The following is a 17,721-nucleotide window of genomic DNA, read 5'->3' as shown; positions in this document are numbered from 1 at the left end:
CTCTCCCCTCCCCTTCCCTGGTTCTCCCCCTCCCCTCTCCCATCCCCTGGTTCTCCCCCTCCCCTCTCCCCTCCCCGCTCTCCCCTCCCCTTCCCTGGTTCTCCCCCCCCCCGTTCTGTGGTCCCTCCCCACGGCTGGCTGATGTCACACGCCGGCTGGAGGCAGCCGGGCGATCATGGCTGCTGCCGGCTGGCGCCTCGCGCGGGGCTGCCGCTAGGTGCCCGGGATGGAGCCCGGCGGGCTCGGGGAACAGGCCGACTGGATGCGGTTCCTGCGGAAGCTCAAGGAGGTCTTCGACGTGTGCGACGAGGATGCGGACGGCTTCATCCGGGTGGAGCGTTTCGTGGCCCTGGGGCTGCAGTTCGGCCAAGGGGATGAGGTGAGAGGGGCTGGGGGCGCGGGGAGCTGCCGAGCGGGGCAACGATTCCTCCAGCCCCATCCCTGGCTCCCGGCTCCTGCCTGCCCCAGTGCACCCGGCAGCTCCCGCCTGCCTCCCCTCCCCCGTCCTGCATCCACTCCCTTTGCACCTGCAGCCTCTCGGCCCGTTTGCAGCAACTTTCCCCTGGGCTGCCCCTGCCACCACCTCCTGTCACCAGCGCTTCGCCTCTGGGCGGGGGGCTCTCCCCTGAGGCGCCCAGTACCGCAGGGCCAGGCTGCTCTCGGTCCAAGCACGTCTGAGGGGATTGCCTGGAAATGCACTTTCTCCTGCAGCCTAGAGGAGGAAGAGAGGCAATCTAGGAGCGTGGGGCGACTTCTCTGCTGATCTGACTCCAGATCTCGCTGGCCAAGGGGGACGGTGATGTTTAGGCAGGCAACCACTTTTGCCCCGAGTCTTGATGCTGTTGTCTAAGTTCTCTTGCTCTTGTCCCTATGGAGAGTAACTTCACTGAAGTCAATATTTGGGATTTCTGTCTTTGAACATACCACCCTGCTGCCAGGCAGGTAAACAGGCCAAACCCTGCCCTGCCTTCCATGCCAATAAACAGTTGGGGGTAAGGCAACTCAGCATCCAGCCCATTTTTTGGTCTGAATCAGACTGCAGGGACAGGCTCCTATTTTCTTTAGTTTATTTCCTGCCCGGCTCCTTTGTCCTGATGCAGATAGCCACCTGACTCTCAGAAACACCTGGGTTTGACCTTGTTTACAAAACTGGTCTTTCTTTCAATGGCAGCATTGACTTTCTAAGCAGAAATACACCTGCACTAGCAAACAGATGTGATGGTTCTGCTGTTCGGTTTTTTGTTGTTCTTGTTGTTGTTGTTTTTGGTTATTTTGCCAGGCATGACTGTTCTGGTGAAAGCAAAGGTTTCTCTGGCATGGTAACATTCCCTCCTTAGCGATGTGGACAATCTGAAAATAGGCTCCATAGATTACACAAACAAGACTCTCCTTCGAAATGAGTGCCTTTATTGCAAATTCTGTTACTCTGCCATGGGTCTGTCATAATTCCTTATTCAAGTAAGTCCCGTTTGGCTTTCCTGGTGTTTAAAGAACACACAGTGTGTTCTGGAATGCCCGTGGAGCCATTTAGCAGCATCATATTAATCTGCAATGACACTCACAGAAAAGCTGTGTGAGTTAGAATTATGGACCAAAGTCAGTCTGTCGTTGACACAGGTATAAATCTGGAGTCACTCCACTGGCTTCAGCGGAGCCATTACTTTAGTGGAACCATTATCACTGCATTACAGTAGTGTAAGTAAGAATAGAATTTGGCCCAATATTTATTAGAATAATTGCACGAATTTCAGTTGAAACCGTTCCTCTTAAATTATTTAGTAAAGAGAGAAATCTCAAACAAAATTAACCAGATATGAAATCTTGTATTTCATGAGAAGATTCCCCCCTTCAGAATTTGGTACCTCATCTCTGGGTCTCCACATAACAAAATGCTCTGGCACTTGAAAAAAGGAAGCAGCACAACAAAACAAAGCTGGTGTCAGGATGAAAAGTTCTGACCTTTTAAAATGCGGTAAAATAAATTAATCTGCGGAGATTGTAAAGAGAGAGACATTTATAAAGGGGTTCCAAGGAAGTACTATAGCAAAAAAGCATAATAAATTCATAGTTACTGTCAAATCAAGTTACTAATTTTTGGATCAGCACTGGTAATGGAACAAGACTTGTTAATTAAATTAAAGAAAGAGGATACAGGAGGCTCCATTTCTTGTATCTAGTCATAGACCTGTTGTTGAATATTTCTTCAGTGAGAGACTAGAGTTATTATTCAGTAACCAGTAATATAAGGAGAAGAAAGGACTAATAGGAGTGAGCTCTATTGATCTCTCTGGTTTTATTTGTCCCTTGAAAAGTTATCCATTCCTATATAAACTAAGGGCCTAAATTCTTAAATCCATGTTGCAAGAAGCATTGTACTGTGGGTGGTTTCTGTACTACTGTATTTATTTCATTCCTACATCAATAACCTTTTCTTGCTGGCAGTTAGGAAGGTTGGTGAAATTCTCTGGCCTTTGTTTTGCCGGAGATCAGCCTAGATGATCAGGTTCCTTCTGACTTTAGAATTTATGGAAATCTTTCAGGTTATTTGGAGGGGAGCAGGGAGAATAAACTGGAGATAAAAGGTTGAATCAGATGATGTCTTAAAAATGTCTTTATTTTTTTGTAGCTGAATGTATTAGAAATATGTAAAGGGGGGGACTGATGAACTAAAATATTGTATTGGGAAATTATAAACCATAAATGGTGCATTCTGAATTTTGGGAGGGGCCTAGATTACTGAATAGGTGCCAGAAAAATAAATAATATGCAAATAAGAGATTAAATTATAGACTGCAGCATATGTCTAGCTAAACAGGGTGAATGGTAATGAGAAATGCCCTGTAATCATCACTGCATTCTTGTTAGCTGTAACCGACAATGTTTGAAAAATATACTTACAAAGATGAGACGAACGGAATTTACCTCTATATCTTTAGTAGCATGCATATTACAATTTGTCTTAATTTCTCTTTGTATATGTAGTCTGATCTGAAGCCTGTTGAAGTCATTGGAAAGGCTCTCATTGACTTCACTGGGCTTTGGATCAAGCCCACAGTAGTTGTATGCTACATTGTTGCTAGATTTGGATGGACCAAACCAGAACTTCACATCTGAACTCCTTTAATTTTAGAGTGTTATGTGCATGTGGATTCATGTCCCCTGCCTCTACAGTTTTGGTTCTGGGACAACTCCTAATCCAGAAGGGTTGGTGCTATTTTCTAGCTTCGGTTGCTGCAGCTAAAATATTACCATTTGGGGCCAAAATCTCATGAGACTTGCGTATGTGATTTCAGTGCTGTTGAATCTGCTTCCAAACCTTAGCCCCGATTCGGTCTCAACCACAACCGAAGCCTGATCCTGATCATAATACTGCCTTCTCGGATTCATCTCTAATTCTTGCTGGATATCACCAAATAAAATGGGGTGAGAGTTTACAAGAAGGAGGAAATTAAGGAGGGTTAGGTGTGTTGTGGTACGTTTTGAAGCTGTTCCAACTTCACAGGATCCTTATTTTATAGACAGCACCAAGCTTTTCCAGTACCCACGTTAAGTAATCACGGTTCTTTGACATGATGCTTCAAGAGGCTGTATTTCAGATGCAGTGATGGTGTCATGGTCATCAGAGGAGCAGACTGAGTGCTCTAAGAAGGATGGCCTCCTCCACTCCCAATCAAGTTATTGATTTCCCAGTGGAATTCAGCCAAATAGGTGTGCCATGAGGCAGTGCAAGGAACAGCAGCAGGGAAATATGGAACGTGCATGGCAGGAAACAATATGAAGGGTATGTAGGGCGATCAGTGAGGGGGAGGATTTAGTGGAACCTGTAAGGCAGGTAGGGAGGAAGAAGTTTGTGGGCAGAGAAATATGGAGAAGGGAGGAAAAGACGGGGAAAAGGGAAGGAGGGCAGGGATGTCCAAAATCAGAAAAGGCATTAGGACCCCGACTGAGAAAAGTGATGATATACAAACTGCACTGTGCTATTTAGCGATGGCTGAATCAGGTCTGCTCATTTCACTGACAAAGACAAGATTATTCCCGGCACGGACAGGTTAGCTAGGAGACAGCAAGCTGGACGCTATTCTGTTCCATGCATCATTGACAAACATGCCTGCTCCTTTCTGACTGCAGGATCTTCACTGCTGGCAGTAACATAAGAGGCAGGGAAAGCCCAGCTGGCTTTCAGAGCCCAGGGGCAGAGTTTGTAGAATGGGCAGTTTGAAAAATCCTCTCTGGACTTGTCAGCTGAGCCAATTTGATATGCAAACCACTGGGAGAGATTTGCTATGGAACCGCAGACAGAGGCAATGATCCTAGTGCAGATGTACTGTAAATACCTTATTGTGGGTGGATAATGACTTTGCCATTCTGTTTAAAAAAGTGTCATTCAAAATGAACTTTGTTTACTATGTATAACTGGTGACCTCAGGAGACAGAAAGAATCAGTTCCCCAAAACAGTACAGCCATCCCAAACTTGCTTCCATAGAGGTCTAATAACAATTGTGCAGGAAAATCTGCAATGTGTCAGATTAAATTAAACCTAAGAGACGCTGCCAGAGAGCTGCCTTGTCCTCTTTAACGTATTCTAACACATGATAATTCGTTGTTTAAATGTACTTTTGGTTTTCATTCTACATTTTCTGGGCCCAATCCAGCTCCCATTAAAATCAATGGGAATCTTTCCATTGGCTTTAACAGAAGATTGATTGGACCCTATATATTAATGATTTTAGCCTTTCAGTTCTGTGCATCTGATACCTCACATGTGAAGGACCAGATTTTGCACTGTTGCATCCCCACTATCTATAACACTCTCAGCACAAATAGTCATGAGGTTGCACTAGTGTAATGAGAGTGAAATTTGGCTTGGTTAATTCAGTCTTGCCCTACTTAATCTGACAATCCTCCTCCCTGGCTTCATATATTTGTAGCCATGGCCAAGCAAAACTTTGATATTACAAATTCTTGAGGAAAAAAATCTGAGTTATTTGCCAAAGTTTGTGAGAATTTAACATAGTATGACATTTTTACCCTTTCTGTGGTTGGTAGTTTGGTTGGTTTGTGGTCAACTTGATGAAATTGATCATTCAAAAGAGATCAGGAACTTTCTGAAAATTTGCTCCAAGGCAAAATTTTGCAGCAAAACAGCAGGTTTTTGCCTGGAATAAGCAGCCCTCTTGTTCATCTGCACAGTCAAAATAACAGAGGTGAAACTTGAAAATTTTTAGCTTTTATATGATTAAACGTTGAGGTTTTTTTTTATGGCTCCTATCACTGATGATGAAATTGTTTTTCTATTGCCCTATTTAAAACTCTCTATTGCAGCAACTTTTACCCCACTCCTTCTTTGTTATACACCCTAGATGAAACCCTGGCTTCACTGAAGTCTTTGGAAGTATTGCCTTGATTTCATACCCTGTCTTAAATTAGGCTCTGAGCTCTATAGAGGCAGGGTCACTGGACCCTGATCTAGCAATGAATTCCATGCGAGTGGACCTCTGCGCCCAGCCAGGGCTCATTACAGGATTGGGGCCTTATTGTAGTTCACTGAAGTCAATTTAATTACTTTCATACTCACGGTTAAGCATGTGCATAAGTGTTTGTGTGATCAGGGTTTAGTTTTTAGCACCTGACGTGATGAGGCCCATAGGGGCTGCAGCTGTAATATAGATATTAATACATACAGGAGGGAGCAATTCATATTAAACATCAAGGGCCAAATAATACTAAGTATCTTAAATTTACATGGTGCTTTTAACCCAAAGGCTCTCCAAGTACTTTACAACATATGGTCCGAACCCTGCTGCCTCTCCCAGCCAAAATTTTCACTGGCTTCAGTGAGAGCAGGAAGATTACATATAGCTGTTGTTTTTAAGGAGGTATTGTCAACTGAAAACCATATGTTGCAAACAGACACATTTATTGTCTATGAGACCAGGAACAGTGGAGGGTGGGAGGCTTTTCAAAAGCACTGATGGGAATTCGGTGCCCAATTGTGAAAATGTCCCCCTTAGATTATTACAAGTAAAAGAAGTTTAAAGTTCCAATTTGCTTGTCACTTTTCCACTACTGAGCTTGCTTTTTCCTTTAGCTCTGGATGCTGGAAATCCATGACATCAGTTTCACTTTTGTTTATAGTCAGTGCCACTTTCTTTTTTTCTCCTTGATACAGTGCTTGAGGTTTCAAATGCTGCAAGGCAATATTTGTTGGTTTAAAAACAACTGTTTTCATTGGATTGCTTTTTATTATGGAAACATTTCTACTGAGTTTTGGTTTAATACATGCAACACTTACACGATGGCCTAACTTGAAGTAACATTTCTCTTTTACACCTGAGAGCTGCAATGCAGAATAGTTTAAAAGAGAAACAGTGTAACCCTTTCACCAGTGAATTCTTATTATTTATACTCCAATAGCATGCAGAGGCCCCAATCACGCATATAATGATAGTCCCTGCCCCAAAGATCTAAATAAAAGGGAAAGCCGTGGTGAAATGACTTGACCAAGGTCAGACAGCAGGTCAGTGGCTGAGCCTGGTATAGAACCCAGGTCTCTAGAATCCTGGTGCAGTGTCCTGTCTATCCACTAGACAATGCTGGCTCTGTTCTTGGTGACTGCATGCAAAACCCACCCCACAGATAGCTGTTATTGAAACTTCCATGTTGCTGAGCAGTTTGTTACATAAGGAGTGGAAATGCCAGCCTGCCAAATGTATGCCCACTCACCAGGGATTGTGAAGAAAGATGTGGAAAACACACTGCATTTTAAATACCGTGGCTGGATCATGTGTAATCACTAGTTGGGGAAACACTTCTAGCACTGAAAAAGCCAGGAGTTGTTTGCCATCTGATTTCTTGTTACTTAGAAAATAGTTGCACTTGCAGCTGATGTGTCTAGAGGCCTTGCAAATTACATGTTAAATGTGCTCAGGTTCCTGGCAAGGGGTTATGTGAAAGTGTGTATTTTACAAGTCTGTTGCCAGTTAATGTTTCATAATACTAGATTCTATTTAAACTGTACATTCAGTTTTCAGCAACAAGTGAAATATGATAAACATGTTGACTATTTATTTTCAGAGAAGTAATCACCTTTTGGAGCATTTTTTTTAAAAGCACAGGTGTTCATACTTAGACAGCAGTGTGCGTAATATTAAGATCAACAAATACTTGCCAGGATAGAAACAGTATTGCACTTAAGAGGGAACTTCAGCAGCGAATAAAAACCTGTAGAGTGTTATCAATTATACTGTTGTGAATTGATAGTAACTCCACTGGAGTCAGTTTCCAGGGTAGAATTGGTGAATGTGAGAGCAGCATCAGGCCAGATGTACACAGAATCCCAAGAGCAAATCCGCACCTTTCTCCTTTGGCATATAGAGACCAATAGAGTGTAGCAAAGCATCAAACTATGGGGGCATGGGAATCTTCTTCTTTGCCCCTCCAATATCTCCTACCCTGGCTCCTTAGAGCCATGATCCTTGCACATACACCCATACCGTAGGTTGTAACCCTGGATCTATGTCATGCCACGTCTTATCCCATCCTGATCTGCTCTCAAACGATCCTCTAGGGCAGTGGTTCTCAACCTGCGGGCTGCTTGCGGCCCAAACAGCATATATCTGCGGCCCGTGTGACATTCTCAGGGCCATAGAGATAGTATATACGTATTGTATGGATGTGGCACACATAACACATAGAGAGCTGCATATGCAGCCCACAATGGTAAATAGGTTGAGAATAACTGCTCTGATCTAGGAGTATCTGTTGAGGTCATGCACTGAAGCGGAGGGTCTACTGTAAAGAACTGCTCTGTAATGGCCTTCCTGTACAAAAAGCACTTCTCCATTGCAGAAGTGGTCTTACATAGCACCTACATCCCTAGAGTCTTCTCTCAGCTATGCTGGTGACAATCTAGAATTAAACCACTGAGGTATATGAAATTCCTCCTGATTTACACTAGTGTAACTGAAAACAGAATCCAGCCATGTCTTTAAATAGTTTAATGTATGCTGTAGCCTTATAATAAGCACCTACCAATATGGAAAATAAGACTTGTACCATTGAGACTTCAAAGGAAAAGTATTAGAGCATGACCAAAGGGTGGTATTATTCTGATGATAGAAGCAGAAAAGAATTACCACTTTCCTCGTGCTATGCTTTTCAGAGAAATACTTCTTGAAAGAACAAATAAATATTCACCCAGCCATGCTGAGGACAGAAGGGCAGTTCCCATGCAACAGCGTTCTCTTATAAATACCTAGGCTGGTGCACATTTTGACTCACTAAAGTAATTTGCTAATGACCAGATATTTAATATCGTTTTGACTGGGTAGGGGAAAAAAATCTACTCTGAAAACGGTACGCTCGGATGCTTAAGGGATTTTGGATTAGTCAAGGTACAGTTGCAGTAGCTTTCCTAATTCAATGCAAGCCAGTACTGCAGTGTGCTTTAAGCAAACCTACTGGTACATCCAACCATGTATTTCCAACCAGGTGACATAAAGTAGGCTTAGTCCTTATTGTTAATCATATGTTTGCTACAGCACTGTAATGAGGAGAAATGTTGTAAGGTTTGCTGTGCACTTACAAGTCTAATTTGTTATGTAATAGGAATGCATTTCAGAGCTACAAGCACTGAGAGTGGGTTACACACACACTTAAGAATTAGCTACTGCTGTATTCTGAAATACTCTATGCCAGTGATCACAATGAGTAGGCTTTTGTTAAAAACCAGAGAAAAGACACATGGTTTTAATAGTCATTCTTGAATTTTTTATTTAAATAAATCTGCTTTAGAGCTACCTTGAGAGATTATCTTTGATATAGCTACAGTGGCATTGTGTGGTCATATGATCAAATGCAAAATCTACTTGAGAAAAACCTCAACATGTAGATCCTGCAAATACAATCCAATGCCGCTTCCATTTTATACATTGTTGGAGGTACGGCTTGAAATTAGGGAGGTTAATTACCCAGCTGCTTGGCAAGACTGGATATATTCTATGTAGATTCTCTCTCTCTCTCTCTCCATGCTAGATTCAGTCTATGCTGTTAAAATGTAAAACTAGTAAGCGATTAAAAAAATTAATCGTGTTTAAATAATTTGAACTGTTAAACTGAGCGATTCTATTATTATTAAATAATAGAATACCATTTATTTAAATATTTTTGGGTGTTTTTTACATTTTCAAATATATTGATGTCAATTACAACACAGAATACAAAGTGTACTGTGCTCACTTTATCTTTATTTTTGATTACAAGTATTTGCACTGTAAAAAAAGAAAAGAAATAGTATTTTTCAATTCACCTAATACAAGTACTGTAGTGCAATCTCTTTATCATGAAAGTTGAACTTACAAATGTAGAATTACGTACAAAAAATTGCATTAAAAAATAAAACAATGTAAAATTTTAGAGCCTGCAAATCCAATCAGTCCTACTTCTTGTTGAACCAATCGCTCAGACAGACAAGTTTGCTAGGAGATAATGCTGCCCGCTTCTTGTTTACAACATCACCTGAAAGTGAGAACAGGTGTGTTCTCATGGCACTGTTGTAGCCGGCGTCGCAAGATATTTACGTGCCAGATGCACTAAGGATTCATATGTCCCTTCATGCTTCAACCACCATTCCATGGGGCATGCATCCATGCTGATGACGGGTTCTGCTCAATAACAATCCAAAGCAGTGCAGACCGACGCATGTTCATTTTCATTATCTGAGTCAGATGTCACCAGCAGAAGGTTGATTTTCTTTTTTTGGTGGTTCGGGTTCTGTAGTTTCCGCATCAGAGTGTTGCTCTTTTAAGACTTCTGAAAGCATGCTCCACACCTCGTCCCTCTCAGATTTTGGAAGAGACTTCATATTCTTAAACCTTGGGTCGAGTGCTGTAGCATTCTTTAGAAATCTCACATTTGTACCTTCTTTGCGTTTTGTCAGATCTGCAGTGAAAGTCTTCTTAAAATGAACACGTGCTGGGTCATCATCTGAGGGTATGTCTACACTACAGGATTAATCCGAATTTAGATAATTCGAATTTGGGAAACAGGTTGTATAAATTCGATTGTGCGCGGCCACACTAAGCACATTAATTCGGTTTTTAACCACATTAATTCAGTGGTGTGCGGCCACACTACCTCATTACTTTAACCACAGTAATTCGGTGGTGTGCGGCCACACTAACCCTAATTCGAATTAACAAAATCGATTTAAGCGCTACTCCGCTCGTCGAGGTGGAGTACAGAAATCGATTTTAAGTGCCCTTTAATTCGAATTAACTGGCTCTGTAGTGTGGACGGGTGAAGGGTTAATTCGGATTAACGCAGCTAAATCCGAATTAAAGTCGTAGTGTAGACCAGGCCTGAGACTGCCATATCATAAAATAAATGGCAGAATGCGGGTAAAACAGAGCAGGGGACATACAATTTCCCCCCAAAGAGTTCAGTTATAAATTTAATTAACATATTATTTTTTTAACGAGCGTTATCAGCATGGAAGCCTGTCTTGTGGAATGGTGGTCAAAGCATGAAGGGGCATACGAATGTTTAGCATATCTGGCATGTAAATGCCTTGCAATGCCGGCTACAAAAGTAATACCAGGCAAATGGCTGTTCTCACTTTCTGGTGACATTGTAAATAAGAAAAGGGCAGCATTATCTCCTGTAAATGTAAACAAACTTGTTTGTCTTAGTGATTGGCTGAACTAGAAGTAGGACTGAGTGGACTTGTAGGCTCTGAAGTTTTACATTGTTTTGTTTTTGAGTGCAGTTATGTAACAAAAAAAAAACTACATTTGTAAGTTGCACTTTCATGATAAACAGATTGCACGACAGTACTTGTATGAGGTGAATTAAAAAATACTATTTCTTTTGTTTATCATTTTTACAGTGCAAATATTTGTATTAAAAATAATATAATTTGATTTAAATGACAACACAGAATATAATATATATGAAAATATAGAAAAACATCCAAAATATTTAATAAATGTCAATTGGTATTCTATTGTTTAACAGTGTATTAAAACTGCGATTAATTGCGATTAATTTTTTTTAGTTAATCGCATGAGTTAACTGCGATTAATCGACAGCCCTAAAAACTAGTATTCTTCAGGTGTGACGTGTGTTGGTGTTCTCCAGAAATTTGCTCATGCGACTCCGGAGGGTATTCAAATTTCCAGTGCATATGGATTTTACCACTCTAATATGATTAGGCTCTGAAAAATGAGTTATGCAAAATTGTGCAAGGAAAGGTGCAGTGTTTGGGGGATACAGGAGAATTTCCAGTTGGATTCTAGAAGAAGCTAACATGGTCTCAAGGCTCCATTGTCATCTCCAGTTTAGCACAACCCATTGATAACCTGCAGAAAGCCTTTCAGGCTAACAAAGCGGACACACATTTAATTCCCTTACAATGTTCATCGAAGTAAAATGATTTCATTATTCCTTGTGCAATCAACAGTGCCGTGTTTCCCATTAATGGAATCTGATTCCAAAGCCAAACATTAATGAGCATTTTAGAAACTTGGATTTTTACTTTGTAAGGTAGGCTAGCTTCATAAGACTACTTTAACTTTGTTCATCTATGCAGGAACTACAAATGAAATCATAGCAGTGTTTAAACTGCAGTTCCTTTTGAGAGAGGTATGTTCTCAGGCCTCGATACCTGCAGATGTTGCTGAATAAATACCCATTTGTGTGTGGCAACATAGCTAACTCAGTCCAGGGTGTGATTAGGTAGATAATAGGAGGTGGCAGACACAATCGCTGGTCGTATAGAATTTGGTTTTATAACAGCAGTGTGACTATAAACAAAAGCACTGTATAATACATCTCAATTACTTGCCATTCAAAACGTAATTAAAGGCCCTCACTTGAAGGGAAAGAGAGCGTTTCCCTGTGATTATAAATGAGTGCGATTAAAAACAAAAATATCAAGAGTCCTTCCTAACTCCTGATTTTTAGTTTAGTTCTGCAGCACTCTCTGCCTCCTAATGAGTGACGGCAATTAAATGCACAGACAAAATACTTATCCAAAATACCTGTGAGACAGCATGGTCTAATGGATGGGGCACTGGGCTGGGAATCAGGATATTCTATTTTAGTATTATCTAAATGATTATGCTTTCTAACCACCATGCTAATTTATCTTTAATATTCCTTTTGCTTTAGCACTACAACTTTGGATGGTGTTTTGGACTCAATATGACAGTACAATTAAATGCATGCTGCTCTGTATGCGTATTGTAGTCCTAATAGGATGCCATGTTAATCATGTATAATTACCATTCTATTGCTGCCTTTCTGGTGTCTAAGACATGGTTCTATTTCCTTAGTTATGTATGTCTGTTCCAGCTACATATCTCAGCCCATCACCACACATTCATTTGTTCCTTGCTTTGGCTACTTTGCCATAAAAGAACTGGTGGGTTTTGGAACATGTACTTATCAAAAATTCTGAAAAATTCTGTTTATTTATGCACCAAGCCACAAATAGCTTATTTATTTTTATGATTTATATTCACCCATAATATTCTTCATAATTTCCCAGCCCTGGAAACCCACCATTATTTGTCTTCTGTTGCTGTGACACCTACTACTGCATATTTTCTCCACTCCCTCTGGGTTGTTCTGAGCATCAGCAATCACTGGGTTGTTGTGGATTTTATTTTTTGCAACAAGGAAGTGGAAACACACAAATCATTTTCTTTCCAGTTTCTGCTGCAGCTCCATGTATCACAGTGAAATGACCCTTCCTGACACAATCCAGACAGTCTTTTGAACATATGATTTTTTTTCCTACTCCACTTCTGTTGTTCTGATTTAAAAAAAAAAAAAAAGCGTACACAAACAGCTTTCTTACTGTTTGCATGTTATTAATAGATTTCAGGATCTCTGTAGCAAAATATTGTTGTTTTCATTGTTTACATATCAAGTGACTAAATGCTCACTCGAAGAACATATTTTACCTAATTAAACCATATGACAACCAGTAGTTCATGGTAGCTAATCTCTGCAACAGCTATGAGTTTAGAGCTATTTCAGTCAGAAAATCTGATGACAAGAGGATGGATACAGAGAGGGACAAAATAGCCTCTACTCATTGTTTCCTCTTTGATCCCAATCCAATAGTCTATTCCACGATTGGAAAATATTACAGTATCCTACAGTAAAGACAGCAACTCTGCATTTTATATCAACGTTGCTTCTGGGAACTATAATGCCGTAGAAAGCTGCAGTACAGTTGTTATAGGCGTTTCCTTGTTAGAACTTGCTTGGGTTCCAAGCACTAAATCAAAATTCAATGGAGGCCACTCAAAGACTGGCTAAATACATAATCCGGGGGAAAGAATACTCGAATGTGGAGGAAGGGATCCCAGGAAACGAAAGGGTAAATGGCAAGGGGCAGATTTTGTCATCGCTATTCAGTGGGACTACGAGCGGCATCAATGTGAGGAAGAGTGGCAGAAATTGGCCCCCCAGGAAATCTTGGTCCCACTGAAATCACTATTGAAATTCTAGTACATTTCAGTGGGAATCGGGATTTGACCCGAGGATTCTACCACATTCCAGCTGGTCAGCAGGGCAAACTCTTCCTCTTTCCCTCCATATAAATGTAAGATTCCGTCCCTGCAAATGGCACTTCCAAATAACCACAACCCCAAGACAACTCTAGAAATGGCCACCTTATGCCAAGAGAAGCTTTTGGATTTGACCTGTCTCAGAGGAGGAGGGTCAAACATTTCTAGTAAGGGCCAGACTGTGATATCCTTATTCCCCTTGACTAGTCCCATTGATAGGGCTGCTTAACATAAGAGTATGGCAATTGAGCACTGTTCCTGTCTCCTTTGAATCTACAGTACAGTTGCAGTGCCATATATAGTGCAACCGACTAAGTGAAATGTAGAACATAGGGCTGGAAGGGACCTCCTAGCTCAGAGTGTCCAGTCCCCTACTGTTGCAAGCAATCCCACCATAGAATCCCATTCCCAAATGTAGCTGTGCCCAGTCCACAGAGGATATGTGCCTGTCACAGCTCCAGCAAGCAAGCTGTGGCTCTGTAGCTCAGGCTGTATGTGTTTAACTCTGGAAGTCTCTAGTTCAATCCCTGGTGTATCAGCCAAGATGGCACAAGCAGAGACGTATTTGACTACTCACTGCAGCAGCGGGCTTGCTGACAGCCCTCTCCCATTGGGCAACAACAGGGTGGTTTGCTGGGCCAGCCCATTCAAATGCAATGGCAGTGAGAGTGGCTGAAAGGTAGTTGAAGCCAAGCAGTTTGTATTCTGTAAAATTTTGTTTCATGGTAGTTTAATTTTCACACCCTGCTATTGCAGGCTGCATGCAGCCTCAATAATGATTGCCAAGCAACACTGCATTTACTTGCCACGTGACGCCTCTGCTGAACTGGATTGTGTCTCTGCAGAGGGTAGTAACTTTATAGGCCAATTTCACATTAAGGAGAGTGGCATTTAGTGAATGGCAGCATAATTGCCAAACAACACCTTGGAGAAGACAGCTCAGCAGTGTTGGGGTGGGAGAGAACATGATGCTGACGAAAGCACCGTGGATAACTAGAGAATCAACTCAGCAATTCACCATGAGCCATGGACATTTGGATTCTGGACTTAAACCCTTCTTTAAATGGACACAGAGCAACTTTAAGTAAATACAGATGCGTCCATGGGTCAGTAAATTAAGGTTTGTCTGTAGAAGCAGCAGCAGCTGGAAGAATTTTGTAGAACATACTCAGAGGCATCTCTCGTTCGGTATAAAAGGGGAATCTCAGGAAAGAAATTGGATGCTTATTGATTTGACTGGACTGCTGGAGTCAGGAGAACACCAAGGCTGTTAGTGTATCAGTGAGAATGCTCTGTGGGGGAAATACTGCATTGGCCCAGAAGCCAGTTGGAGAATCTAATATCTCTTCTCCATCTCTTACAGAGTCTTAAATATATTCATATAAACTTGTGGGTTTTAGGGAGAGGAGGAATGATCCCATTTCAGTGCATCTCCCTGCACTTTCTGCCTAATTTTGGCAGATACGTGGGTCATTTCCAGCCCTCCTATGTGTCAGTGGGAGTTCTGCCAGAGTAAGCACTGCAGGATTCTCCCAATATTATCATCATTTTTTTGGCTGTAGCTTGCCATAGGGCTGGGTCGTGGTTGCCTTATTGCTCCCTTCATTTCACAGTACTTTGTTGTAAGTTCAGACTGTGGTCTTGAGCACATGAGTTTCTGGCTGGGTGCAGCATTTGCTGTGGCCTGTCTTGAGTGTGAGGCTCTGCTCTGAAGAACTAATCACAGGTTCATTCCATCACTTTGCACTAAGCAGGAATACCAGGGGAGCTGAGGGAGTGTGTCTGGGCCAGTGCACTGGGAGAGACGGTGACCGAGGCTGATAAAACCTAACGTGCTGAGAACTTTCTGCAAGGAAAGAGTATTTGCTCCTGCTTTAATCTTTTCAACACTAGTAAAAGATTTCATTGTACCTGCATAACGTTCTATGGACAGCACCTTGCACAGTGGGGGCCAGTCCCTGATTGGCGCTACCACCGTAGAAACAGTAATAGCTGTTGGGGTGCTTTCAGAAGGAATTCTCACTGGTGCTTTAAATCAAGATTTTGAGTGAGCAGATCTGAAAGCCCCCTTTAAAAAAAAATTCAGAACTACACTGAGAAGAGCAATTGTGTTTTTCTTCACTGAGAAATACCCAGGAGTTCTTAAGGAAGTAGATGTCAGGCAAATTGTGGGTAACTATTAGGGTGACCAGATAGCAAGTGTGAAAAATCATTATGGGGGTGGAGGGTAATAGGAGCCCATATAAAAAAAAGCCTCAAATATCGGGACTGTCCCTATAAAATCGGGACATCTGGTCTCCCTAGCGACTATATTCCTGTGAACTCCATGACCTGGTATATAACGTCACCTGCAGGTGGGGCTGATTGGTTGGTTGGTTTTCCTCTTAGTTTTTCTCTCCTGCCATTTTCTGGTTTGGAGTTTTATATTCTCAGACTTCAAAAGTGGTTAAGAATGTCCCTGGTGTGTGTTAAAGCCGCTCCCAGCAATGCCTGCTGCTTAACTGAGCATAGCTGGTGCTGATTTTATCTGGGAAGAAAATGGGGGGGGGGTCTTACTGGCAAAAAAGACCTCTTTCCCTTACTTTTCATCATCTTTCTCTTCCATCTCAGAATTTTTAGCTCGGATGATAAAGGGAGAGTATCTCTGAAGGATTAGAGCCCGCACATATGGACAAATCCTGTTATTTGTGAGTGGGGTTTCCTGGAGAAAGGCATATGGAGGAACATGTGGTAAAAGATTGCTGAGACTGAGAGCTAGAGCTAAGTGTGCAGCATTCAGAGAGTAGCCAGGTATCCAGCGCTTCCCATTCTGGTTTTAGGGGAGAGTCCCAGGACCAGATCCTTGGCTCAGCTAAGGCCACTTTGCACTGCCAGAGAAGTGTCCAGTGACCTTAAAGCTGCCCTGGTCTGTTTAAAGCTGGCATGGTTGCCATGGGTCTCAAGTAGGAGTGGAACAGGCCTCAGCCCTTTGGCTGAGTAACCAGTGAGTAAAGGAAAGGCCTCAGAACTTCAGGATGGCAATCTCACTGGAAAATACAACATTCTATTTGAAAGCAAAGAATCAGATAGCGAGTTAGGAGGCATCTGGAAGGAGCTGGATATATTGTGAGGATCGGCAGCTTGATCTTTATTAATTTGATCTGATAAATCCTTTTAATCCACACAGTTTTGCTCTTCTCATTGGATAATTACTAGTGCTGAAAATTTCCTTGGAGGAAAATTGCACTCTGAAAGGGTGATGCCTTTTCACTTCCAACTTACGTCTCTGTGGCCCATTCAAAGCTCTTGTGTCCAGTTTGCTAGATTTACTGGAAAGGGGATGTTTCATTTGCTCCCAGCCAGATGGTCTAACATGCCTAGTTTAGAGAATGAAACTGGTTTGCATGGGTTGTTGCCAGCAGCCATCATATAAAAAAAAAATCTAAACTTGCTTTCTGTCTGCTCCTGGCAACTATGTGTGAAGCAGATATGGTGTCTGTCATAAATTCTGCATGTCAAAGGGCTGGAATATGAAAACCACCTCTTGGGGCCAAAGAGATGGATGTGGCCAGGAAAACCATTCATGAATGACAAATGGATATTAAATTCTCTCATAGGAAGTACCAACTTTAGAAAGGAAACAATACTCCTTTTCACCTGAAAAAAAACGTGGGGTGATAAAATAACTGAGCTTTGCCCTCAGTGAAGTCAACGGCAGTTTTGCCAATCTAAACAATTCATATTCTGATCCATAAAGCCAATGGCCTCCCCCAAATCCCTCTAGTGTACCCACCTCTACTGTGATGCCTTTAAGAAATCAGCTAATCGGTGATGGCTGGGCTAGGTGGGTACCTGCTTGAAATGAGCTTTATGCAGACATGGTAAATGATTTAAGTTCTCCCTGATTTTAGGCAGAGTCACACAGATAATCTCAGTGGAAAGTAAAATCTTGGCGAAAAATCTTCAGTCCAAAGTATTGGACAAAAACATGTTTTCCTTCCTTCAAAACCAGATCCAGGTGACTTCTCTTCCTTCCGATATATTTTTGTCATTGAACAAACATAGTAATTATAACCATTGCAATGGATATCCCATTGGTCACGGGTCTATTTCAGTCCCTCCGTGGTCCTCTGAGGATGTACCAGGACACCTGCAGATCGTGTT

The 17,721-nt window shown here is 41.9% G+C and overlaps 1 protein-coding gene across 1 annotated transcript in view; it reads left to right on the top strand.

Moving 5' to 3' along the window:
• Window positions 1–262: 262 nt before the first annotated feature.
• RAB11FIP4 (RAB11 family interacting protein 4) overlaps window positions 263–17,721 on the top strand; it is a 212,471-nt gene continuing 195,012 nt past the window's right edge. The window contains exon 1 of the mRNA XM_026654456.2: window positions 263–379. Coding sequence (XP_026510241.1) covers window positions 263–379 — 117 coding nt within the window. The remainder of the gene's footprint in view (window positions 380–17,721) is intronic.

This window comes from Terrapene carolina, unplaced genomic scaffold (assembly GCF_002925995.2).
Source record: "Terrapene carolina triunguis isolate 2854851 unplaced genomic scaffold, T_m_triunguis-2.0 Scaffold192, whole genome shotgun sequence".
Lineage (NCBI taxonomy): Eukaryota > Metazoa > Chordata > Testudines > Emydidae > Terrapene > Terrapene triunguis.
Note: the sequence above shows the minus strand (reverse complement) of the source record. Positions and strands in the feature narration are given on the sequence as shown.